Source organism: Electrophorus electricus, chromosome 1 (assembly GCF_013358815.1).
Source record: "Electrophorus electricus isolate fEleEle1 chromosome 1, fEleEle1.pri, whole genome shotgun sequence".
Lineage (NCBI taxonomy): Eukaryota > Metazoa > Chordata > Actinopteri > Gymnotiformes > Gymnotidae > Electrophorus > Electrophorus electricus.
This window is the reverse complement of record NC_049535.1, coordinates 16,856,657-16,882,446: the sequence shown is the minus strand read 5'-3', so window position 1 is coordinate 16,882,446 and position 25,790 is coordinate 16,856,657. Positions and strand designations below refer to the sequence as shown.

Below are 25,790 nucleotides of genomic sequence, written 5' to 3'. Positions count from 1 at the left end.
AATACACTACAGCCCCATTACCTCATGGAGGACTATGCGACTAACTCGCACTACTGCCTGTTCAAAATAAATGAAAAGAAATCCAACCTTTTGCAACCTTATGCCTCTTTTGTTGCTTTTCCCCCCACCACTGTATACCAAAGGTGATAACCACACTGTGGTGTGAACTGAACCATATCTTCAGTGTACCGTTACACGTCTCATGTTCCTGGAGCTCTACCTTTGTGCTCCATTTAACTCCAGCGATCACCTAGCATGCCTGGCGTGAACCCTGAGGTGCCGTTCTACACCTAATTCAATTCAGTTCGGCGAAACTGAACCTAAAAGAGCTTGACTAGCTGGGTCAGGTGTGGTGGAGCGCCTCTTCATAATAAGGCTGACCTCCAGAGGTGAGGCTGGTAATGAAAGACTGGAGTAGGGATCCCACGGGCTGCTAATTGCTTTAGCTCATCAGGCTCCTAGGGCGACTCTCACGTGCACACGAAAGCTAGGTGTTGCACAAAATTATGGCCCAGCAGGAAAAGAGGACTCCTTTAAGAATGGCTGAACAAACCCAGTCTTTCCTTTTTACTTTCGACACCAAGGCTTTTCAGCTGCCAAACAACATTATAAAAACATGACTATTGCTATTACACTCACCAGCTAGCTTATTACAAAAGCCTACCTTAGAAAAACAGTCACTGAGCACTTGTAGTAGATAAAGTTCTCTTAGATACATTTTATAGATGTGCTACCACATGCCTCACTGCTCAGTTTCTGAATAATACTAACAATATTATTTGTGGTCAGAAGCTGATTAATCAGGAGCTAGAGGACAGCCAACACAAATCTTTCAGGTGTTTCTAATAGAGTGCAGTGATACAGTATACAGGCCACGATATCAGCCCTTACTGGATAGGCCAACCCAGATTTAGATCTCAGGAAGACCTTGCCAAATCAAACATCCCAGCAACACTGATCAAACCACACACACACACACAAAATAACAAAAACAGCAGGGAGCAGAAATCTGCCATCCTTACCCCAGGGAGCCAGAGCCCACGTTCTCCCAGAATGCAGCACACTGCATTGCTTCTGGCCAACAGCTCTTCTTCCTGTTAACCATTTTGGGGCCAGTGAGGAGTCAGAGCGCTGCACAGACCCCCAGCCAAGATCAGACACCCCTCCACCCCTTATTACTGCTGTCATGCATCACCCGTCCTCCACACCCAAGTTCAGAAGAAACATCTGGCTACGGTTACGTGCCAGGCATGACTCATGAACCACGGCCAGGGCCTGTTTTGACATTATTTTGCACCTCTTGGATGCAGCGCAACCAAACTAGTTTTTGAGATTTCCGTGCAACGGAGTTGCGATAAACAAGCTACAGGGCTTGTTTTTCTACACAGGGAACTGGACTGGATTAAGGAAGAGGTATGTCAGAGAGGAAAGACTGTGCTCTGGAAGAAATCTGTGAAATAAGCCACTCCTATATTGATATTAGAAACATTTTGCCAACTGTAGCTAGCTGGAATCAAAGTTTTAAACTTAATTTCAAGATTTTTTTCAGCAGTCAAATATAATTAGTAGTAAACTTGGTAGTGAACTGCAAGAATGCTTGAACAATTATTTCCACCAGACTAAACCAAATGATTAATTTCCAATTGGTTCCAATGTTTTTTTGGCCTGAACAGAATTTCTCTCATTCATAGACTGGCAGGCTGGTTCTGAGAGCTTGTTACTGCAGTTTTGGCTCGGGCAGTTGTCTTCTCAGTCTTGCCTTTGACATGGTTTGGTGGCTAAGACGAAGCGGAAGCTCAAGCCGCACTAGGCGACGCGGCCACCCTGCTGTCTGCACAGTGCTGCGACTTGCTCAATGCGACAGGGGCTCGGAGAAAGGCTTCACTGCGTCAGCGGGACTGCGGAGATATTTCCCCTTCCCATACAGACCCCTGTTAACTCAGCAGTTCTGTTCTCAGAAACGAGGGAAGTTGCCAGAGGGCACTGCACTCATCATAGGCCAGAGTTCCAGAATTTTCTCTAGGGTGGCATGAGACAGTCGGCGGTCATGGGCATAAACTCCATCTGCCTTCCTTTCCGTTAGTCACACAGCGCAACACACCACCACACAGCCTACAGTAGACAGGACTACTTAAGAAGGATAAAAGTGTCAGCTAAATAACGTAAACATCAAGCAGTGAAGAAGTTCAAAATTCTAAAAAGCAAGTCAACACAGCGTTCAGGAAGCAGACCAGATGCTAGATGGAAAGATATTTAGCTGAAACCATTTTCCCCCCTCTAAGAGTTATATGGGTAGCCTGGACAGCTTCTACTGTGGCTAGAATGATGTCAGAATTCAAATTCTTTGCTTCCTTGGCACAAACACACACAGAGAACTGATGAGGATACAACATTCCTCTTGTAACCAAACTTAAAAAAATAAATCCATACATGAGACTTCAAATAAATCATGCCATGCCATTTCAAAAACAATTACTTGAACCCTACAAACAAAACACCACACATAAGGAAAAGTACATGAAGACAGCCCCCGTACAGCTTCAGAAATATCTGATGCAATGAATCAACCCATTAACTGTCAGTGTGGGGGTGCCAGGGCTATAAAAGTGCTCGTAACTCAGACCACGCTGCTAGAACCCTGCCCTGCTCTAAACAGTAGGGCAAACAGTTTAGTGCTCAGAGGCTACCATAAGCTCTGCTCTCTACTCCAGTTTGCACCTGGTGCAGCAGAGACCTTATTTGCGGTGGAGGACGCGTGCTTTTTAAAGTCCCTCCAGGAGCTATTTTAGTGAACACAGATCCTCACGAGCGGGTTGCAGCTCCTCACACACACACAGATTTCTGAGGCTGTCGCACTGTGATGAGCCCAAGCTTTTAATTCATTGGGATTTTTTTGGCAGGTAGAAACTCAAGTTACATATAATGACCTCATATACAATCATAACATTTAAGGTGAATGTGTCATTAGCTCTCAAAGTTGTGAAGAAAAAACAACAAAACAAAACAGTAACAACAACAACAACAAAACACTGCAACTCATGAGCTCAGATTCAGATAGGTGTGAAGCAAAAGGGAAATATCATTTAAATATGCTATTACTGTGAGGGGCTACAGACAGAGAACTGCTGGAGGCAGAGGGTTTCTGCACATAAAGTCTTAACTTTGTACATGTATTTGTTCAGAGAGGAGCCTACAACAGGCAGTGGTAGTTTAGAACACGTTTCCTTGACTGTCATCCACGCCCACTGCTGCTCGAGCCCAGACCCCAGCATGCATGCATCACGTACTCAAGTCTTCCCTTGACTCCTTCCATACAGAATTTAGGAGGGTGAGAGCACTAGCAAAGAGCATACGTTCTTTTTCAAAGCTGCAAAATGACAGCGCAAGCTCTGCAGCCAGACTCCGGTAAAACAACAATAGCCCATCCCATGTGCGCATGGGAAGGGCAAGATCCTTAATCCCATGTAAGACCAGGAATTTCACAGTGTTTGTTCCACAAAAGCATCAATACCTTAATTCATTATATGGTTCACAGTAACCGGAACAGGTTGCTTCCAAAAACAAAGCAGCAACTGCATAATGGGTTAAAAACAAACAAACAAACAAAAAAAACACTTACGGCCATGACCAGCTCAAAGGGGTGTTTGTACACCCGCACGGGGGACTGATATTTCTGCACCATGTTGCAGCCTCAGCGTGTGCCAACCTGAAAACAAAGACCACAAAGAGAGAGAAAGAAACGGATCAGACAAACACCATTAATTTATGCAAGGTAACACTGGCAGGCTCAGTCATGCATTTTGGAATTAGAAGGCTTACACGGTGCCCTCACATACGGAAGCATTGTTGGAAATCACTGAGAGCAAAAGGGGATCTGACAGGTAATAGCAAAGGGCCGCACTGGGCGCTTTGCAGGCAATTGAAATGCCTCTCAGGTTCAGCGGAGAGGCGGCTTGTAGCTGGCAGAGAGCCCGTGCATCTACAGCAGAGCTGCCCTAGCAAAAATACTGCAGGGAGGTTCTGATTTGGGAAGTGGAAGGGACAGTGCTGCATTATTGACAAATCCAGGGCTCTTGTTAAATGGCCCAACAATACACACCGAAAGTGTACCACAAAAGAGTGGGTGCACTTTCGTGCATTTCACTTTTAATCTGCAGAGAGGGACTGAAAACCAATCAAAAATAATACAGCATCTTACACACCATACCATACTGTAAACAATAAGGAACACTGAGGTGGGTGGTTGTGTATGTAAAGAGGTAAAGCAGCCCAGAAATTCCTGTTTCTCTTGGTGCTCTGTTGACTCCAATACCTGATTACACAAACAGATGTGCAGTTCCTGGAACATCTGGAAATGTCCTCAGTATAAAGAGTTTGCTTATACTCATACCAAAACGAAAGGTCACAATTCTTAGGCGTTTTCAAACACAAAGTCACCTTTGTTACTGGCATTCCTCTCATTACACGATAGCCATCCAACCCCGACTCGTCCTACAGAACCTACTTCAATAGCTAGATAGCTAACCTACATACAGCCATCTGTTAACTAACAGTTGAGAAAATTAAAAGTTATAGACCCAACCACTAACAAAACGTTCAAAAAAAGCTCTAGTCAGTGTTACAGCGCTAACATACACAGGGGAAAAGTAAAATGCTTCGAGAAAACTGGTCTGTGCGACTAATACAAAGCTAGCTAGTTTAGGTCAGCTCCACCAGCACCTTCATATACCACAGTACTAGCTGGCTAGTTAACTTTCACAGGTTAACTAGCTCGCCATGGTTACCACGCTCAATCAATTAGGTTATATAAGGTCACTTTATATATTATCTAAACCAATAACTTATTAGCCGCTATGCTAAAGCTGTTCATGTGACAGCAGCCTGTCGACAAGCCATGTCGCTCGCTAGCTTAGCTAGGTTAGCGTGTCAGTAAACACTCTTAGCCGGTCTGACACAGCTGGCGTCCAGACTCCAGACCTCAACACCGCGTCGTTTAAATGGCGTTTCGAGTACATTACCGGACGGGCTCACTTACCCCTCGGTTGAAAAGTGCCCACGGCGGAGTTAAGAGGTGTTCCGTGTCCTGTGCAAGTCCTAAACCACCATTAAATGCGGTCAATCTTCCCACATCTACGCCGACAAGCCTCTTCCTCCAGTAGTCTAAACGTTCACACGGTGGGCGACCGCATGCTGCAGATTCACTAACTCACTAACTAATGCACTTTTCTCTGGGTCCTTAACCCGGCTCCCCGACACGGGCGCGTATAACCGACAGATACCGCGTTTGGGGGAGCCGAGCGCTCCTCCCCGTTACGCCCCGCCGGTACCGCGACGGTGTCACTTGGTATTTTTCCAGCTACCCACACATGTGAAGTACCTGCGCGGCGCTTGAACGCAGGGCGACGATAAGAAAACGAGATGGTTCAGACATTGAGACATCCATGCAGAACTGCAGTCTGAGAAATCGGCCACACATGACAACCACATGACTGATACGATAAGAAGAACGAACAGCGCTGCAATGACCTCGATCGGTGAAGATCTGAATGTCACAGACTGACGGACCAACTTTAGAGAGAGAAAAAATACGAAAAATATATTAGAATAACTAGGAATAATATTATAATAACTAGACATATATTAGAATCACTAGAAATATATTAGAATAAATAGCACATGCCATTCCTGCATGTCCGCGCATATTTATACGCTACTTGATCCAACAGACCAGATTAACCCGAGCAGTAAATAGTGAAGTCCACTCAGTTATAAGCAGTAACCCATGGCCTACGAAACCAAAAACCACTGTAAAACATCAACCAGCTCTAAATGCAGTCTAAAGACAACTCGAACTGTCACTGGGAGTTCACCATTAAGTTAAGAAACCAGTTATTTGGTGTAAATGGGCTCCGCACACTGCTGTGGAGTAATGGAAATTGTTATGCCTGAGGCTTATGCACGCATAAATGTTTATAACGCCCAGAGCTGTTTACATTCTTAACACATACTCTCACATAATCGGTCTCCCTTGTGATTTCTTTTATGAATGTACGAAACTCTCTGAATGAAGACATCTACATATGCGATTACGCAGTATATTTCCACAGTTTGCATACTGACATTAAAGCTCCCGTGGTCTAATTTAGGTTAAGCAGGGATTCTTCATATTATGAAAGATATTATACTGACACCTAGTGGCCTGGATGTGTCGAAACTTTATACCAAATCCGTTTTAAACAGGGCCGCCTCCATATGGGGGATCCGTGACATGGAGCATAAAGTGGTTCATCTTATGTGAGCTGCAGTTGATAGAAAAAAATACACTTAAAATCAATTTACATTGTTTGCTACACACCAGAAGCTCAGCTAGTTTACAAAGATCGGCAGACATGTTTCTGCCCCCAATCTGTCTTAGAAAAGTAGTGGAATCCTTGATATTTCACTAAACAATAATACATTCTGACTAGCGCTGACATTTTTCTTGAACTCATAGTAATGTCAACATACCCAGCAGAAAAAAAGGATTTACACCAGATGTGATATTGAAGGTATTTATTCTGGTCTTGAAAGACCAAATTCATAGGCCCTACAATGTCACATTGCTTGCATGAGCTACATTCTTGTTTACAGAAGAGACTTTGTCAAGACATCAGCAAGCACAGAATTTCCCACTCAACATTTTGCATAACAGTAGAATCCAAAGTCACAACACTGACTGTGATTTGTCTAAAAGGTATGGGGAGGGAATGTACTACAACCGAACAGGGTTCCTGGTGTTTAGAAAATATTACTCAAGTGGTCAGGCATTTACGTAAGATGCATTACAAGGCACAGCCTGAATTAATAATGCATTCAAAAACACAGTTTGTGCAGTTTAAGTCCTCATTTAGTAATTTAATCCTTCATTGTTTTGTATTATTAATGGATGATTAGATTCATAATTAAATAAGGCACATATACACATCTCTTGCTTAACTTTTGTTGTGAATGTGCAAAATGACATTCAAACGTAAAATCCTTTCTGGTTATTTATGTCTGTGACATCACAGGAATGTCATTCTGCACACTCAAAGAATTTAAAATATAGTGAAAGCTGTACAGATTTTAACTACATAAAATAAGAAAAGAATCCAGGTATGGTGAAACAAAGCTAAACTTGGTGGTGATGAGCTCCCTTGATACTGTGAGGAGGAACGCCCTTATATTTCACCACTGTCTGCGAGCAATCAGGTAAGCGCCAACACCTACCAGCTTGACGTCACCCTGCAAAAGAGAAAACAGAGCCTGAGCAGAGCCAGAATAGGCCTATACACAACATACCCACAATTATGAGCCTGAAAAATCCATTTGTATGAGATCTATGTGCATCATTGTAGGTCCCAGAACATCACTGACAGGGAAAAAACAATTGTACGTAATTAAGTGCATCGCTGGCTCTCCTTGTAGCGTGTCCTTGTATTAAAAAGGTATGGCAGTTAACAGCAAATACAATACAAACTTGAAACAAACAAAAAGTAGGAAAAACAAAAAGGATTGTGGGCAGTATCATACATGAGCATCAAACAGCTGAACACATGCTCACACCTGCAACTGCCAAGTGAAACTTCTCTTAGCCTCATCTGGTATAATATAGGTCCTGTTAGGCAAGCTGCAGCATACGCAAACGCGGCAGCTCATGCCTCAGACCATACAATTAACGTAATTGACATCTGAAAGGATGTGAACAGTGTGAAGGCGTAATTCTTTACAAGCGTTTCAACATTACCGCATGTTCAAGACAGTTGAATGTGTGAAGTCTGTGCGTTTTTTAAGAACTGCTCCACGAGCGCGCAGCTATCGCGAGGGATAAAGTGCAAACCGCTTATTGCGGTAATGGGAAGGCCGTCGTGGGAGAGTCTCACATGACTACACCTCTACCTTCACAGCTCGGTCAGGAGTAAAACTGCATCATCTTTTAAAGCACATGCAACCCGATGCGCACACATAACTGACATTTAAATGGAAAACTGAAAATGACTCTTGCTACAGTTCGTCTAAAGCCCCATGGACAGCAATATGTTAACATATACATTATCCGTGCTACGCAAAAGGATTTGCTTTGCAGTCACTGAGAGGACACAGATATTCCTAAACAATAAACACAACAGTCCAAGCATGTGGCTAACGCTAGCTAAGCTAACTCACGCGCCAAAGCTGTCTCGTACCATTAGACACGTTTCCGAATCGCTGCTACTCTCCATAACACGTCGGATGAGTTAAACTCGAGTTAGATTTACACACTGCGACCAAAAATCCTTCAACAACAAACCTTCCCCTTTGCTCAACAGATAGTCTCCGCGTACCTCGCGGGGACCCACGAGCTTACAGCGCTTAGAAGCCACAACGCACGCGCAAAGCTCAGATAACGTTCGAGCCAATCAAAAATGACCGGATGTGGTCACGTGGTAAATCGACGCCTTCTAAGGGCAAAAATATGGTCGCTTCCTATTTCCAGGTGACCGCTACATAGCTGTGGTGTGTTGGGTTGTTAGTCTTTATTTATGGCCATTTTAAATTAATGATTTTTCATTTTTAATTAATGATTAATTATTTTTTTAGATAATTTTACCTGGAAGGATTACGCCCTGAAGATGCTGCTAGTGAATAAAATAGCTATTCCTCTTATGTTACATAACTTTCCTGCATTATTAAAATACATAAGTTTACTCCAATACATTTTGAAAGAACAAATCAGAAATTAATTTTAACAAAAACAAAAAGCAAATACCTTGGTGTCCTGTCAGTTCTGTAACATTAATTAAGTTTCCGTTGGTTTCAACATCAAGAGTATAGCTTTTCAGTATTTTCTAGATATGTAGGTTATGGTTGGAAATAAACTCTGCAGTAAGGTAATTTTTAAGGAACAGGGCTATAAGGTAACAGTATGCAATGCTGAAGAACTTGGCACATGTTCCTAAAGGTAAGTCTAAGAACGGGTGGCATTTGTGACAGTACTTGCAAGAAAACCCTTTTTGGCCCAAGATGAACATTAAGGGTGTAAACCTTAGGGTTCACCATGATACAACACAATTTCTATTTTTAAGGCAATATTTACAGTTAAGTTTAAGTTTTTAAGTTATTGATATCTATTATGATTCCTCTCAGTAATATAGGATCAGCATGACCCATATGTGTGGCAAATAAATTTGACCTTCCTGTTTCAGTTCCCAATTAAGTACTGAAAAGAGGTTGAATGTTAAGTTTTATTAAGACCCTTGCTACTGTTCACTGCACTGTCTAGAAAGGACCTCTGTAACAGTTTAATAACTCTGAAACCTTTTGATTGTTTCTGTCACTTCATAGCCAACAGTAAAATTTCTGAATCTCCTTTTTCATGGCAAAGTCCTTTTTCATACCCACTTTGAATTGTGAAGGCCGTAGAATTAGAAGTGGCCTATAACGCAAATGTGCTATATAAATAAAATTTGTACTGAAATGGCCATAGGCTGGAAATGAGTCAATTGAATCAATTGACTGAGAGACTCAATGCATTATTATTAGCCTGCAGCAAGCACAGCTGAAAAAGAGTTGCTAAGTACATAAAGAGTTTGTGTGGTTTGAATAAACAGTGAGTGGTCCTGCAGCAGTTTTGAACAGTGGGTGGAGTGCACAGATCAGCCACCATGGTTTTTGAGTTGTGAGGGCCTTCATAGACCCCAGTACCTTGCACTGACAGTGTGAAATGAGGTTAACGGGGTGTTGCAGTTCACTAAACACAAGATGGTACTGAACAAACGCAGTGGCAGCACGTTCATTATTTGGCCATTATATTGTATTCTATATTTTAAATGGTGTTTTGTTTTCAGGAACCACTAACAGTTCAACACTAATGGAGGTCAATAAGGAACAATTAATGGAATAATAATTACATTTATTCATTTGTGGTCATTAAGTCTTCATCAACATTAAAAATTTAATCTACATAAAAGTCTAATCTACATTTTCAATGTAAGGCTTGATTGGGCTCAGGGCTGCCATACATTAAACTCTAGATTATCTTGCTGACAAGCCTTTAATTTTAGGAGTAAATAATCTAAAATTTACTTTGAAAGAAGTGTGTGTGCATCTTACTGGCTCTGTCTACGAAATGATGTGAAAATGAGGATTGAAAACACCTGCACCAAAGCCAGCTGTGACAGCAAGTTTGCAGAAACTGCCAACCCTGTGAAAATGAAACTTTGTTTAGCACACAAATCCTAACGTGATTAGATGCTGCACATTACAGAATCACAACAGTTTTTTGTAATGGCAGTTTTAATAATTTTATCAAGCAGAAATAGGTAACTTGTACAACTTGTTTGACTGGGAACATCTCTAGTATTTTTTAGCATCCCAATTATATTTGAATGCATGAAAGTTCCGTAAAGCAAGTTGAAGCTGGTTGAGAAGTGTATAACTTGAGTTATCCTAAATCTAGATTTTGCATTTGTAGTGGGTTATATTGACAGGAATTTATCATTATTACAGTTACATGCCCAACATATTTCCAGTATTTCTGTGGATGTGGATGTTTTGGCTAGTTACGTATGAGACACAGCAAAGACTGAATGCAGTGAAACCTTGGAACAGGAGCAGTTCCTTTTTCACTCAAAACCTTTTTCTTTACATCAGTGCAGTAAGCGTATCTTCACCTCTTCCTTCTATAAACCTCTAAGAATTCTACAGGCATTTTATATGTATTCCTTAGAAAGATATAATTTGTTGTTAAGGCTTAACAGTGGTTTGCATCTTGTGGTAAACCTGAGGTTATGTTGACATGTTCTTTACTTTATGTTAGTGTTTGACACATCTAAATCTATATCCTGTCTTTTATCTGTATAGAAAATAGGTATTTCCTCATGATTAATAGAATTTTTTCATCATCTACTGGCTTTGCTGCTTTTGTTATAATATGGAGAGTCAACAGCAACACATTCCAGATGCAAATAGTATATTTAGAACACATTTAGACCTTTTGAATTATGTAAAGATATAATGGCACACACTAGGGCAGGAAAATTGCAGGACTGTCTATAAAAAAGGGGCTAAACAGTAATACCTACCCTTGAATTAAATGTGAATTTCATAGTCACCATCACACCAGTGCTGTGCTGCAGTGTACTATACTGCTTGCTAAACCCTCTTTGTTTTGTGGAATGCCCCACAGGGGCTCAGAGACTGAGAATTACTTATATGAAAAAAGGGGCGGGGTCTTTGTCCAGTAGGTGGTGGTAGTGAACTGTATGAGCCAAAACTTGATGAGCCTTTTACTAAAGTAATACTGCACAATACCACAGGTGTGTGTGTGTGTGTTTATTTATCTGCAAATAAAAAAAGGACAGGAAAAAAAGATGGAGATAAACAGAAGTAGACTATGGATCTGCAACACTACAGAATGGCTCTGACCAATCAAAACAAACCCACAAGCCAAAGTCAAACTGCAGGACACTAGTGTGCATAGACTAAGCCACACTACTGTCTGACTGGAAGGCAAATCAGTCCTTACAGTTGTATCAGCAGGGAGCAAAGGTAGTTGTTCTTTGCCACAACCACACCTGGCACCTACTGCAGCAGGAATACAGGTCTTTGTCAGTTTACTATTTGGGAAAATGCAATTTCATCATGAGGAGAAACTGAAAAGTACAGCAAGGTAACTCAATAAACAGTCACACTAATTCCGATGGCATGGGAATCTTGTTTTCGGAGATGTTCAGGCATGAATTTATATTTTTATTGCACAGCCCATAGAGTAAAAGGTACTCTCCATAATGATACTAACACTAGTGTTGCCTTATGGCTGTCTCTTCAAGCATTATTACATTTGATCAGGAATAGAAAAGCATTTGGGAACCTTTTCAGAGGAGATCTGTTTGTTGGGTAATTATAGACTTCTCATTGTGGTTCAAGAATGTGGCCATTAGCAATGCTGCAGAAATTATTAAATTTAAATGGCCAACAGTATAACAGTTAGAAGCTGTCCAGTTCCTCAGATCGCAGATTTCATGTTTAAAGATTTGTTTTTAACAAGAATATCTATCTCCAGCACCTGCCAGACTATTAAAACCTTTGCTGAACAAAAGGAATGTGAAAATGTGAAAGACTGTGGGTTGGACAACTGTAGAAAATTAGATGAAATAACAATGCAGATTCATATGGAAAGAAAGATGGGCTAAATGTAATGATAAGCTCATGTTTCAAATATCCAGTAGGTATAAGAGAGCGAGATCTTCACTATTGCCCAAGTGACAGGAGACAGCAAGGCACCTGTCATCATTCAGAATAAGCAATGAATGACGTGGAAGTACAACTGGATTCATTTTTCTGGGCCAAGTGCAAAAGTGCAAAATGCACGTTCATTTTCACATTTTAGTTTAGTTCATGCTCTACAGCTTACATTCCTTCTCCATTAAGACATCTATGTATGCAGTTAGGTGTCAGTGGTACTCCCAGTTCCAGCCTCCAGAGGTCCTCAGCCTGTGAGTGCTAGTGGTTCCTGCGGCAACACTCATCTCCCACACTTGATTGCTCTCACCTTCATTACTGTCCCTGTAAATCAGTCTCTCCCTCACACACACCTTTGGAAACACCACCAGTCTTTCGTTAGCCGCTATCCTGAGTGTTCCTCTGAGCTCAATTTTTGACTTATATTTCATTCATTTTGAGAGGGACGTCCATTGAGGTGATGGGATACATTACAAACAAAAAGAGGCTTTGAGAATTGTGTCTGTGTGTGTATAAGAAATGTTTAGGTTTTGAAAAATGTTTTATGGCATTTTAGAGTAGGGATACAGAAATGTGCAACAGAGAAACACATGTCACACATTTGTATGATCAATGTATTTTCAAATTTGCCATTTTAATTATTTGGATTTATGTATTTGTGTGTTTTTGGGGATGTATTTCTTTTGATTTTCTCTTGAGTTTTTTTAATTTGCTGTTTGATGTTTTGAATGTGTATCTTTGTTTTGGGGCTTGCTATTGTGTTTTTTCAATTTCCTCTTCTATGTTTGGGATTGCTTTTGGTTTTAATCCACTCATGTTTATTGCTTTGTTAATTTGTTTTGCAACGAACAACTATTGCATATTTGCTAATTACATAGCCAAAGATCTGACCATCAACTGATCCCAGGTGTGTGTACCTTCATGTATACAAATCAAATGAAATTAAAATATTTTTAAGCTGATTTATTTTAATTATATAACCATGTCAAATGTAGCAGAAATTTAAACAATGCTAAACAGAGATAAAAGGAAATAGATAATTTCAAATTGAAATAAAATAAAAAGTCATAATTTTATATTTTAACTTTTTATGCTTTCTCCAAAGCAAAATACAAGCATCTAGCATGCGTCAATTCCAGCACAGTTAAAATATCTCACCGAGTGCTTAACAGGCCCCAGTATGCTCTGAGGTGAATGGTTACTATTAAACATATCCCTGAGTTCTACTGTTGTTTTTCTACTATTTGATTTCACCACACGTTTAAGTGATCACCGATCACAATCATTCAAGATTTTTTCCAACCACATTCCTTCCTCAAAGATGATGTTTCTCCACTGTCCTTCTACTGTTCTTAACCCGATTTCAGTAGTTTCAGCAATCTCCTGTTGTGGAATTTTGAACAAACAGCAAGTCAGACGTGATTAAGAGAGTAATTTAATAAGAAAAAAGAATAAAATAAATGTTTGGCTCTCCTCAGGTAGGGAGCCCCGAGTATACAAAACCGTGGCTAGTTATACTACTCCTGTGCTGTCTTTAACCAATCATCTTTTCTTAAGCAGCTCTTCTTTCCTTTGTTGCTGTGGCTATAAGCCAATCAGCTCTCGGCTTGGTTTTTTCCACAAACCAACCCAAACTGACTCCAAACAGTGTGGGTTGTGTGTCAAGTTGACCTTGATGTTAACAGTTCCTGATACATGTTCAACTTAATCAGCAACAGGTGGATACAAATGTGCAAACAGCATTATTAATTTACGAACAAAAGGATCAGTTTGATTTTATATGAATCACATAATGCATAGTTTCGTATCATTTTCCATCACATTTCCCCCCTTTGATTCTTATACAATCATTTGTTAATTATCAGAGAATACGGTGTGCAGGTACAGGGTGTTATCCTCATCCAGGTCCTCTTTAGTGACCTGAATAAGTTGGTATCTGGTATCCATATTGATGCGAATAGTACTAAGCATACATTGACATAACAAGGGTCCACAACATATAATCAAGGCAAGTAGTAAAATGGATGGAAAATCATAATTACAATACTTTTCCACATTGAGAATAGAGATCCCTGTTTCCAGTCCCAAGGTCTCACTCCGGCTTCTTCAGCACGAAGTTGGTCAGCAATCTTACTCATGTGGTCCAAGGCCATGGAGATATTACCTCCAGGTGCATCACTGGGCGGTATGTACGTGCAACAATGGTCGCCTATCATCGAGCACACTCCCCCTTCCTTAGCAAGGAGCATGTCCAAGGCCATGCGGTTTTGTGTCGTCAGTAGTACTTGGAATGGTCCTCTCCACCTTGGTTGGCTCCACCGCTTCCTCCTGAAGTCCTTAATCAGCACCCAATCGCCTGGCTGATGTGTATGGAGGGGATTGTCCGTCACCTCAGGAAGGACTGCCTTCACCTGCTTAGACACATGGAAAAGAGATTTGTGCAGAGACACACAATACTGCAAAAGCGATTCATTGATCAGGTTAGTATCCCAGTCGGGCGGACCTATCCCCGTGTTGGGAGGCCGTCCAAACACCATCTCAAAAGCTGATAAGCCTGTTCGTGCCTGCGACCTGGTTTGACATTGCCACAGGACGAGGGGAAGGCATTTTACCCAATTCATGCCCGTTTCCTGCATTAATTTAGCTAGACCCCCTTTAATGGTACCGTTTGCCCGTTCTACTGCCCCTGCACTAGCAGGGTGATAACTGCAGTGTTTTCTCATATCCACCCCTAGGTATTTAGTCAGAGCCTTTAGCCCTTCATGTACGAAGGGTGTCCCATTGTCACTGGACACTCGTTGTGGTAACCCCCATCTGGGAATTATTTCTCTCAGTAGCGCTTTTGCTACTGCATCACTATCTTGTTTCCCTGTTGGGAAGGCCTCCACCCACTTACTAAACACACATACACACACATGTACCTCTTCCCTTTGGCTGGTGTTAGTTCTACAAAATCTATTTGCCAATGTTGAAATGGCTCACTAGGCGGCGGGTGTCCGGCGGGTGCGTGTTTGGTATGATTGTCTCCGTGTGGTGTGTTTTGTGCACATACCAAGCATCGGGAACAAAATTTTTTGGGTATGTGTGTTTATTCCCGGTGCATACCAATGTCTCGTTATACTCTCCACTATCCCCCCCCTTTGCTCATGTGACTTCTTCCATGAGCAATCTCAATTGGTCCTTTCATATAAGAAGTGGGGAGACATGGTTTGTTCAAATGATTTATTGGGATCTGGAATGCCTAAAGCAGGCATGACCTGTAATAACTGCTTCGGTGCTGTAAAGGCCGCTTCAGCTTCTGGCACCCATTCTAACTGAGAGGAATTCGATCCCTTGGTCCGTATTATATTTCTGAGTGGCCCCTCATGCTCTGCATAAGATGGTATGAATGTTCTACAATAGGAACACATGCCTAAGAAGGACAGCAGTTGTTTTTTCGTCGTGGGTCTTGGTATAGTTCACTCGGTCTTTAGTCAGCATGCGCGTTTGTTCAGTGATGTCATGTCCTAAAAAATGCACTTGCTGCTTACAAAACTGTAATTTGGATTTGGATGCCTTATGGCCTTTCCTCTGCTAAATGATGTAGCAGTGCCACCGTGGCTTGTTTACACGCTTCTCGTGTTCTTCCACAAATCAAAAGATCATCAACGTATTGCAGCAAGGCTGTTCCTTCAGGGAGTTCTAAAGCCTCTAGGCTTCGATGTAAGGCGGCATTGTAAATAGTTGGTGATTCACAATACCCCTGACACAATCTCGTGAATGTGTATGGCTTTCCTTCAAAAGTAAAAGCAAACCAAAATTGGCTATCCTTGTGCACAGGTACGCTAAAGAAAGCGTTGGCCAAATCAACTACACTGAACCACTTACTGTCTGGTGGGATCTGAGAGAGAATGGTGTGCAGGTTTGGAACTTCTGGGGCTCTAGGGTGTACTGCCGTGTTGACAGCCTGCAAATCCTGCACAAATCTCCGTTCATCTCTCCCTGGCTTTTTAACTGGGAAAATTGGAGTACGTACTGGTGAATCTGGGCATGGTATGATAACTCCTGCTTGTTTTAATGATTGGAACACAGGCCTGATGCCCTCCACTGCCGCTGGTTTTAGAGGGTATTGGTGCTGGCGTGGTCTGTAATCAGATTTTGGGGTGATGTGGACAGGCTCACATCCTTTTATTAAGCCCACATCATTTTTTCCCTGTGCCCATAATCCTGCAGGAACTGTTTTCAATTCCTCCTCCTCTTCCTCTGAGAGGGTAACAGAGGCTGCCATAATTACTATATTAGGACTTACAAGCTCAACCCCCCTTTTACAATTTAGCCTATACGGGGTTGGCATTTTCCACACATCTATGCTTGGGCTGTACATGACTTTACACTGGGGTTCTTTTATCAAATCAGTTGTGCGCAACACGTGTTTTGTCCACAACCCTACTCTCTGCCAGTCTGGGTCAACATGTGCGCTAGCCAGCGACACATGAGGTGCTGCATGTGAGATTGAATATAAAGATTTCTGTTTATCTGAGAGCTGCACCACTCCCGCAGCCCACTCGCAGTCCCACGCTATAGCTGTGATAATCCAACTGTCACTGCCTCCCAAGTCAAATTTCTGTTCAAAATCAACATCAGATCCCTCATGGACCTTCATTGTACAGTGAATAGAGTCACTTTGTTTAACTGTCAGCTCACCAGGTAGCGTGTTAGTAACTTCAGTCATAAAATGTGTTAGTACTTCCCCAGCAGTGCACTGCAATTCATACATGTACAAAGGGACTCCTGCCTCTAGCTGGACTCCCTGTGTAGGTGTTTCCCACATAACAAATAACCCCTCTGGGTTGCTGCTAATTGTGCACCCAAGTTTACACATTAAATCTCTAGCTAACAAATTAATTGGACAGGTTTCTGACACCAAAAAGCTGTGTTTGAATTGGCTGTTTCCTAAACTACATTGGAGAGGCTCGGACATCCTTTCATCAATGGGATGACCTCCCACTCCAATTACTGTTATCCCATATCCTGGTCTCATGCTACATTCTATTAAACCTTCTTTTAACACTTAGTGGGTGGCACCACTGTCAACCAAAAACCTAACATTTTTTCCCTCTACTTTCACAGTTACCTCGGGGAGGCCTCTTGGCCCTTTACTAATCTGCTGTAATAGTTGGTAATTTAAATTTGTCACTTCCCTTTTGCCGTCTTCTCTCAGTGGTCCGTCGCCGTCCTGCCTCTCCACCGCCCGTCAGTCTAGCTTGACTTCCTTAATTGTAGGATCAAAATTACCGAAATCTTCTTCGTTCTCCCCCTCAGGACATTCTTTTGCAAAGTGTCCAAACTTCCCACAATTGTAGCACTCTTTCCCTTCAAGTCCCTTTCCTCAGCCTCTTCCTCTCCCTCGTCCACGACCTCTTCCTCTGTCCCCTACTGTCTGGAGCATGGTCAGCATCGCCTGATGAGTGGTGTCGGCGCGCTGGCGCTCCCGTTTAGCGTCCTTCTTACCCAGGATGGTTTCATGATGCTTGGCGTGTTCTTCAATAGTCGACAAAGGGGCTCTACTGTAGCCGATGCAGTTTTTTCTGATAAGGTCGCTAATGTCCTTTCTCATGTTCATAAGGAAGCTGTTTCTCAGATGAGCTTCCCATGCCCCCACTTCTCCGGGGCCCACTGCACGTTGTGCTGGCGCGTCAATTCCACAATGGTCAGTGTGGACGCGTGTCAAGCGGACGAGGAAATCTGCGACGGGCTCATCGTCTCTTTGCTTGCATGCTGCTATCACATCAGTGTTAACAGTTGTTGGGTATGCTGCTTCCACTCTTTCAATGAGTCCTCTTATCTCTCTGTATGCGCTGTTTAGGTCAGGTTGGCCTTGGGGCGGTGCATTCCACTCAGGCAGATGGAGACAGATATCTCCATTCACCCAGTTTCTGTCAATGCGGTTATACTGCAGTCCGAGTCGAATCATCAGCAACCGTCTCAATTCAGCCCGAGTTGGTCTGCAGGACTGCACGAATGCCATCAGTTCTTGTCTGAAGCGTCGTCCGCCGGTGTCACCTGGCTTGCTCAGTCCGTCGGCCGCTTTCATGATGTCGTCTGCAGTCCAGTGACGGTGGACCATAATCACTCCCTCAGGTCCAGATACCTCCACCATCGGGAACTGCGGGGCATAGCCTCTGTCAGGCCCTGCGGATGGCTTTATAGTGGCGTGACCGAGTGTGATGAGCCACTGGTGAGGTTATTGCCTCCAGTTGCCGTCTTGGTTCGTCATATGGAGACGGCTTTGATGTTAGCGATGAAGTCCCTGGTTCGGGATAAGGAGGTGGGTTTCCTGATGCTTGTGGTTGTTGAATCAGCTGGGGGCTCTCGGCGGGGCGGCATCGAGGTCAGGATCAGCTAAGGAAACACACTGAGACACTTCATTATTACCTTTTCTATGCCCTACCTGCTGCTTCCCTCCACCTATTTTTTTTTTTTTTTTTTTTTATAAGGGTAAAGGGCGATAAACAAATAAAATAAACAAACAAATAAACCCAAATATGATAGAGAAAAGAGTTTATTTGTTTGTTTCTTTCTCCCTTTTTTTTTATGAGGGTAAAGGGCGTACTAATATTTTTATTTAAAATTTTCCCTTTTTTTTTTTTTTCCTTCTGTCAATCACGTCTCCGACGTTGCTTTAATTTAGTTCTGCTCCAGCAATCCGTGCTGGTTCACTGAGTCCACTCCTTTCCCTGCGGGGTGGTCTGTCGGCCCGGGCCTATTTCTTACACTAGTACGTCTACTCAGTGTGCCTATTCTCTTAGGCTGGCGGAGTCCCAGACTCCGGAGTCCTCTTGACCCTATTTTTAAGCCCTAGTATCTCATATACTATGCTACTTTACAGACCCACCCCAGGGTGGACTCAGGCAGATCACTACGTCACTTTCTTCTAGGATTGAATTACTGAACTTCACCACTTACTTTCTGTTCGTTGGATCAGGCGGAGCACACCACCGGAGTCTAGCGGGACGTCACTCCCTGGTTAGGTACTTTCCCGTATTCTTGTGGGTTTCCCTCTTTCTCCAGCTCAGTTTTCTCTCTGAGGAGCGTCCTCGAAGTTTAGTCACCGCTGATCCTGCCGACTACGCCAATTTCTGTTGTGGAATTTTGAACAAACAGCAAGTCAGACGTGATTAAGAGAGTAATTTAATAAGAAAAAAAGAATAAAATAAATGTTTGGCTCTCCTCAGGTAGGGAGCCCCGAGTATACAAAACCGTGGCTAGTTATACTACTCCTGTGCTGTCTTTAACCAATCATCTTTTCTTAAGCAGCTCTTCTTTCCTTTGTTGCTGTGGCTATAAGCCAATCAGCTCTCGGCTTGGTTTTTTCCACAAACCAACCCAAACTGACTCCAAACAGTGTGGGTTGTGTGTCAAGTTGACCTTGATGTTAACAGTTCCTGATACATGTTCAACTTAATCAGCAACAGGTGGATACAAATGTGCAAACAGCATTATTAATTTACGAACAAAAGGATCAGTGTGATTTTATATGAATCACATAATGCATAGTTTCGTATCATTTTCCATCACACTCCTCAGATGTTTTCTCTGCTTGATGCATGACAATAATTTGACCCTTCTGAAACAGATTAACATCTTTTCCATGACCACAGGATGTGTATTTTGACATGGTTGTTTAACAAATGAGAAGCTACTCACTGCATCAGTTAGGGTTAAATAACTTGCCAGCTGAAACAATCACCCATGCAGTAATTATCCTCTTACCTATTTACTTAGTTAAATCCAGGTGGTGAGCTTTATTTTGGCCAGACACTGTATTTTCCATGTGAAGGGCACTGGTGCACAAAGTAACAGGAACAGTAAAGTGTGTAATGAAACCAGATCCAATGGGGCTTCCATCCACTAAGCTAATTTTTAATACAGGTGATAAAATGATGGTTTTGATGTTCAAACTGCACACTAGTTGCTCAGTGAGAAAGTTTCCAAGAGCAGTACAGTCATTATATAGCAACTCCGCCCTTATCACCAATGGTTTCCGAGTAGTCAAGAAAAGGGAACTACTCACCTTTGTCTCCTCAGAACTTTTATTGGAGGTTTTGTTCCTTCCTCTGTGAGTAACCGCATAACAGGTACAGAGAATATGTCCAGATTCTGCACAATATAAACAATGGCCTCAGGTGTAACGTATTTGCGGGGACGAGGCGAGAGGCAGAACACAGATGCAGGAGGTTCTTTAATAAACGAGGGAAACTAAACACAGGAGACAAATAAAACAGAGACACGGAGAAAGGAGGGTGGCCATTCATGACACCAGGAGATATCTGCGTCTCCTCATATGCGCTGAGACAAAGGTTACCAATCTGCATATCCTCCACCTCCAGTAGTGGGGACTGAACTTGTCAATGTCATATATTCTTTCCTCTCTCATGCAGGAGGTTGTCCAGATGTATAGACATTGATATGAGACCCTCAAATGACTGGGATTCACTGCCACAAGCCAACACTAACAATTTATGAATTAAGTCCTTGTCTGTAAGCAGTTGTTAATGCCGCATTGATCCATCCGCTACTAGCAGGATTTCTCACCTCACTGGCAGGTAGTGCAGCCAAGTAGGGCGTTAATTCCGTGACCGAGGGAACCAAGGCAGTAAGTTGCTGTGTCTGCCTAGTCAACTCCTCCACCATATGACTCAAGGATTCCAGTCTTTGATGATGCTGGCTTAACAGTTGCCCTTGAGCGGTTAAAGTGTCTGGAAACATCCTAGTATCTGCTGACTCCATAGTAGTGGCAAAATCTTCTGTAATGTTTGGAGAACAGAGACAGAGTCGAATGCAGGAAAACTGAGAATTTTAATAGTGAAGGACAATCCAAAACGTAATCCGAGAAACAGGCAGGGTCAAGATCCAGTGAATATCTGATACAGCAAACAAATCCAAAAAGGGGCATCCAAAAATACAAGCAAAGAAATAAGGGACCAGAGAAACAATACAACTATACAATATTGCTCAGTATGGCAAGGCAAATGAGACTTCACAAGGATTGAATGAACGCCTAGGGATTTATATGCACGAAGACACACCAGGTTAACAGGTGCTATCAATATTCAGATGACTGGGAACGAACAGGGGTTTTCTGGGTAGTGTAGTCCTTGTCCGACGGTGCCGCTGTGGCTAGTGTGACAGATTATAGACTGTGACAGAATGATCACCATGCAACACTCTCCTTGCTGAAGTTTTTAGTCACTGATTACAGAGCGCAAGGCAGTAAAATTGACATTTTTTTTTCACCACCAATAACTTACTTTAGTCAGGATGCCTTACATCAGCTTCAATTAGTCCCACTAAGTTGTTCATATTTTATATAAAAGCTTTGTGGTTAGAGGATGTTTGAGTATCTGAGCTTGATGCCTTTTCCTGCTTGAAGCTTTATATTCATCTGTGTATATGGATAAATACCCCAGCTGGGAAAGTTAGAAGTAAACTTTACAGTTTGTGATGCACTGAAAGTCCATTTACAAGTTCTCCCATGGGTTTACTGTAGATGGTGTTTAGGTAATTTTAGTTTAGATCATTCAGACTCTTAATCCATTGTAGTGCATCTACATTTGGCAGTTTTTTTTGTGACAAAAATCTATTACCAAGATTTTGCTGTGGGTTTACTGCAGATGGTTGCAGGTGGCATAGAGAGTATTAAGTATTACAGTACAACCACCCTAAAACAGTTCCTTTCAGCAGCTTGATTTTGGCTTGAGGCCTTTTCACATTGTTGGGTAAATTCACTTAATTATGATATATGATTTTCTGAATGCATTTCCTTATAGACCTCTTAAGCAAGTTGAACATCACCTTAACCAATGTCCTCTATTGCCTGTCTGTTGTGGGTTTTACCCAGACTGTTCAGCGAGGCCTGTTCAAACGTTATTATAGAAATGTATTAAAAATATTTTATGCTTACTCATCTACTGGTACTGGAAATAAATAAAAGTTTTCTGACTGGACGAAAAAATTATAGCGAACAACCGTACTCCATGCAGTAATGGCTGCAACATATGGAGAGCATGAATGGGATTTGGATACAGCTAAATAATGAGTACAGCCGTGTAACGCTGGACACATTGAGACAAATCCACGTGAAGGAGATTCGTGACAAGTGGAGTCTTTACTCAGAAAGATAAGCCTTGATATGTAGTGCTAACTATAGTGCAGCAGACTTGGAAACATACTGGAGTCAAGCAAAAGAGACTACCTGCAAAAAAGAGTCTATCTGCAAACAGCATCGGTGATCGTGAGCAGCATGGTTTAAAGTTATTACATTTCTATGGTACACATAGACGCCAATGGAATAGTCATTATGAGTTGAGCGGCATCAAACAAAAACATGGACGTCAGTACTGCCCCATGGCCCGGTACTCTGTTTGGGTCTCTCCTGCTGTTCAGGGGATGCTTGCTTGTCTTAGATTGTCTTAGAAATTGCTTCCTATTTTGTTGGCCTCAGATTAGACAGGGTTTACACCCCTGCTGTGGTGCCCATTTTTAATTCAGCTACTGGGCTGCATTCTCACAGTCTGCAGGCATGTCAGCCTGTCATTCTGACCTTGCCTGTATTATTATCTGACCTGCAGCCCCTCTGATCTCTGCCCTCTTACTTCTCCTTGTACATGAGTCATGATGACTGAACCACTGACGTTCTCACGATATCAGCGATGACTCATGATATCACCAGAGCGATATCGCAAATTACATCTCCAAGGCAGACACATATTCTAAGACAGACATAGATTGCAAAGCAGGCAACTGGCAGACACGTATTGCTAATTGCAGTTCTTTTTTTTTTTTTACCCAAAAGCTCTCTGCTATGCGCCCCTCTTATGGAGAGTATATTGGGTTATGCGGGGGTCTTTTTTGAGTTGATTAATCATATGCACTCCTCTCCCCATCATCTGTTTTAGCTCAAGCTTCGAAATTATTTGCTGATTGGGACAGAGCATGTTTTGTTGACGTGATTAATACCTACCAAACGTGGGCCATGTATCACTGTTCATGTATGGGATGTGCAAAACACGATGTTCTGTATTGCACCCTCATCATAGCAGTGCAAAATAATGAACTCAAAAAACTGTTAACAGATAACATTATTGTTGTCATGCACACAGGTTGCAAGCATGAACAGTAACTGAATGAGATGAGTGTTCTCTCTGCAACTTTGAAGACTACACATATCATATGTTGTGAAACTTCCTTTATTTCCTTCACACTGATGATCATCATTACATAATTAATTCATTATTTTTCTCCATTTATTTACATTCTGAACTGCTGTTCCACTGAAAGTGCTGTGGCAATGAACATTATCCATAATGATTCTGTTCTCCCATAACTGCACATAGACCACGTCTCCTGCTTCCAGCAGCAGGAAATGTAAGGTGGGCTTGAACCCAGGTCAGCTAGGTGATGACACCAATAGCCTACTGGGTTAGAAACCACACTCTAACAATGGTGGGCCCATGTGCAGAACAGTTAGAGCTTGGATCAGGTAAAACAAAAGGAAAACACAAAACACCATGCAGAGCGTGGAAAAAAGGATAAAAAGGATGCCACTGGAAGAAATGGCAACCCCGATGCACTGGGGAAAACCAAACTAAAACTTCCCAAACAAAACCAGAAAACGGGGAAGAACTTGAATGTCTAAGGGAAGCCTCGGAAGAGAGACAGACTCGAGAAGGAAAACTGGAGAGGGCAGGGGACGTGTAAAAACACGGACACCATCGCAGCACATTAGTGAGGTCTAGCACGAGGGCTCATAGACCTCAATACCTTAAGTTACTGGCTAGGAGCTTGGCTCAGAACTTTGGCAAAGAGCCAGCACTGAGGGACTGGGTCACTGGGCTTATATAAGGTCTAGCGCAGCTGTTGGGTGTTAAGCATTGATTATTGGTGTGCCTGACTCGAGGCCTCCCTCTGGTGGCCGAAGGGGGCCTCGGCCTGGTGCCAACCCTTACAGCGACACACCATTGAAGCAATTAAACCAAGGTGGACCAAACTGTTCACCATGTGTTGAAACAATTTCTTGTGCATTCTTCATTAAGGATGTGGTCATAAGTTGCTGATCACCAGTAGAGGCAGAACTGAACATGTAAAACTGGCAGCTATAAAATAATAATAATAATAATAATAATAATAATAATAATTATAAAAGAAAGTAGAAGAACCATGTCTTAATAATCAGTATTCAAAATGGGAATTTTATTTGGATTGTACCCCAGGCCAGTGTTTGTGGTGACATGTAATATATTAATAAAGTGTCTTTGGTGGACACAGGTAACACTATATTAATAAAGTGTGGTGGTGGACACATGTAACACTTTATTAATAAAGTGTGTTTGGTGGACACATTTAACACTATATTAATAAAATGTGTTTAGTGGACACATGTCACACTATATTATTCAAGTGTGTTTGGTGAACATGTAACACTATATAAATAAAGTTCACTTGGTGGACATGTAACACTATATTAATAAATTGTGTTTGGTGGATACATGTAACACTTTATTAATAAAGTGTATTTGGTGGACATGTAGCACTATTGTGACTGAGGCGGCAGAGAGGAAGCGAGAGGTGAAGTTCCATTTTCACGTTCTTTATTGTTCATACTTTTTCTAAGTTGCGTCACCGAGTCTAGTGGATGGGTAGAAGCGGAGTAGCTTCTCTCCAGTAGGCTCGTGTCACTAGGCTACTAATGTGCAGCCCCATCCTTCCGAACCTGTGGGTGTATAAATACACGTGCAGGTCAATAAGGTGCAGGTGTCTCCTGTCAGAAGACAGGTGATTGTGATCGAGGAAAGCGCGTAACACGGTCCTGGTCCTGCGGGGGTGTGTCTCCCCTTTTTGGGTACCGGTCTACCATGCCCCCCCCGCCAAAAGGCCCCGACTGGCCCCCGGCCCACAGCCGGCCCCGTCGACTCAGGGCAGGCCTCAGCGGGCGCCGCCTATGGAATGAGGCGATGAGGTCGGGGTCCAAAATCTGGGAGGCCGGGCCCCAACAGCGCTCTTCAGGACCGTATCCCTCCCAGTCCACCAGGTACTGGAGGCCCCGGCCCCTCCCATCCAGCAGAGAACGTACCCTGTACACCGGGCCCTGCTCCATCTCCAGAGGCAGGAGAGGAATTTCCGAGGAATCCTCTTCCTCCGCGAGGGGTCCCTCCCTCATGGGCTTCAGTGAGGAAATGTGGAAGGCCCGGGAAGCTCGACTACTCCCCGCCAGGTTACTTTGTTAACCCGGCTGGTAATGGAGTAGGGGTCCTCATACCTCGCCTCGAGCTTGTCTGTGGCACCTGCCCGGCCGTCCCTGGTAGAGACACATACCTTCTGCCTGATCTCCTACTTGGGGGTCTCCCCTCTTTTCTTGTCGGCCTTCCTCTTGTAGGCAGTGATCGCCCTACGTAGGTTTTGGTGCGTCTCCTCCCACGTCCGTTCGCTCTCCTGGCACCATCTCTCCACTTCTGGCTGGTCCAATGTAGGGATGCTCCAGAGGTAAAGAGGCGGCTGGTAGCCTAGAACAC

At 42.7% G+C, this 25,790-nt stretch overlaps 1 protein-coding gene and 1 long non-coding RNA gene across 3 annotated transcripts in view; both read right to left on the bottom strand.

Annotated features, from left to right (window-relative positions):
• si:dkey-237i9.1 (SEC14-like protein 1) overlaps positions 1 to 5,529 on the bottom strand; it is a 28,143-nt gene extending 22,614 nt beyond the window's left edge. For both annotated transcript variants that reach the window (XM_027012333.2, XM_027012334.2), the window contains exons 1-2: positions 5,036 to 5,529; positions 3,620 to 3,706 (exon numbers count right to left, since the gene is read on the bottom strand). In XM_027012333.2, the coding sequence (XP_026868134.2) occupies positions 3,620 to 3,682 (63 nt within the window). In that variant the 5' untranslated portion in view covers positions 3,683 to 3,706; positions 5,036 to 5,529. The remainder of the gene's footprint in view (positions 1 to 3,619; positions 3,707 to 5,035) is intronic.
• Positions 5,530 to 6,537: 1,008 nt separating this feature from the next.
• On the bottom strand, positions 6,538 to 8,376 carry LOC113578846. Its single transcript, XR_003410802.2, has 2 exons — positions 8,205 to 8,376; positions 6,538 to 7,263 (listed from the first exon to the last, which is right to left on the bottom strand). It is a non-coding gene; the product is annotated as an uncharacterized LOC113578846 (long non-coding RNA).
• Between the last annotated feature and the right edge of the window lie 17,414 nt (positions 8,377 to 25,790).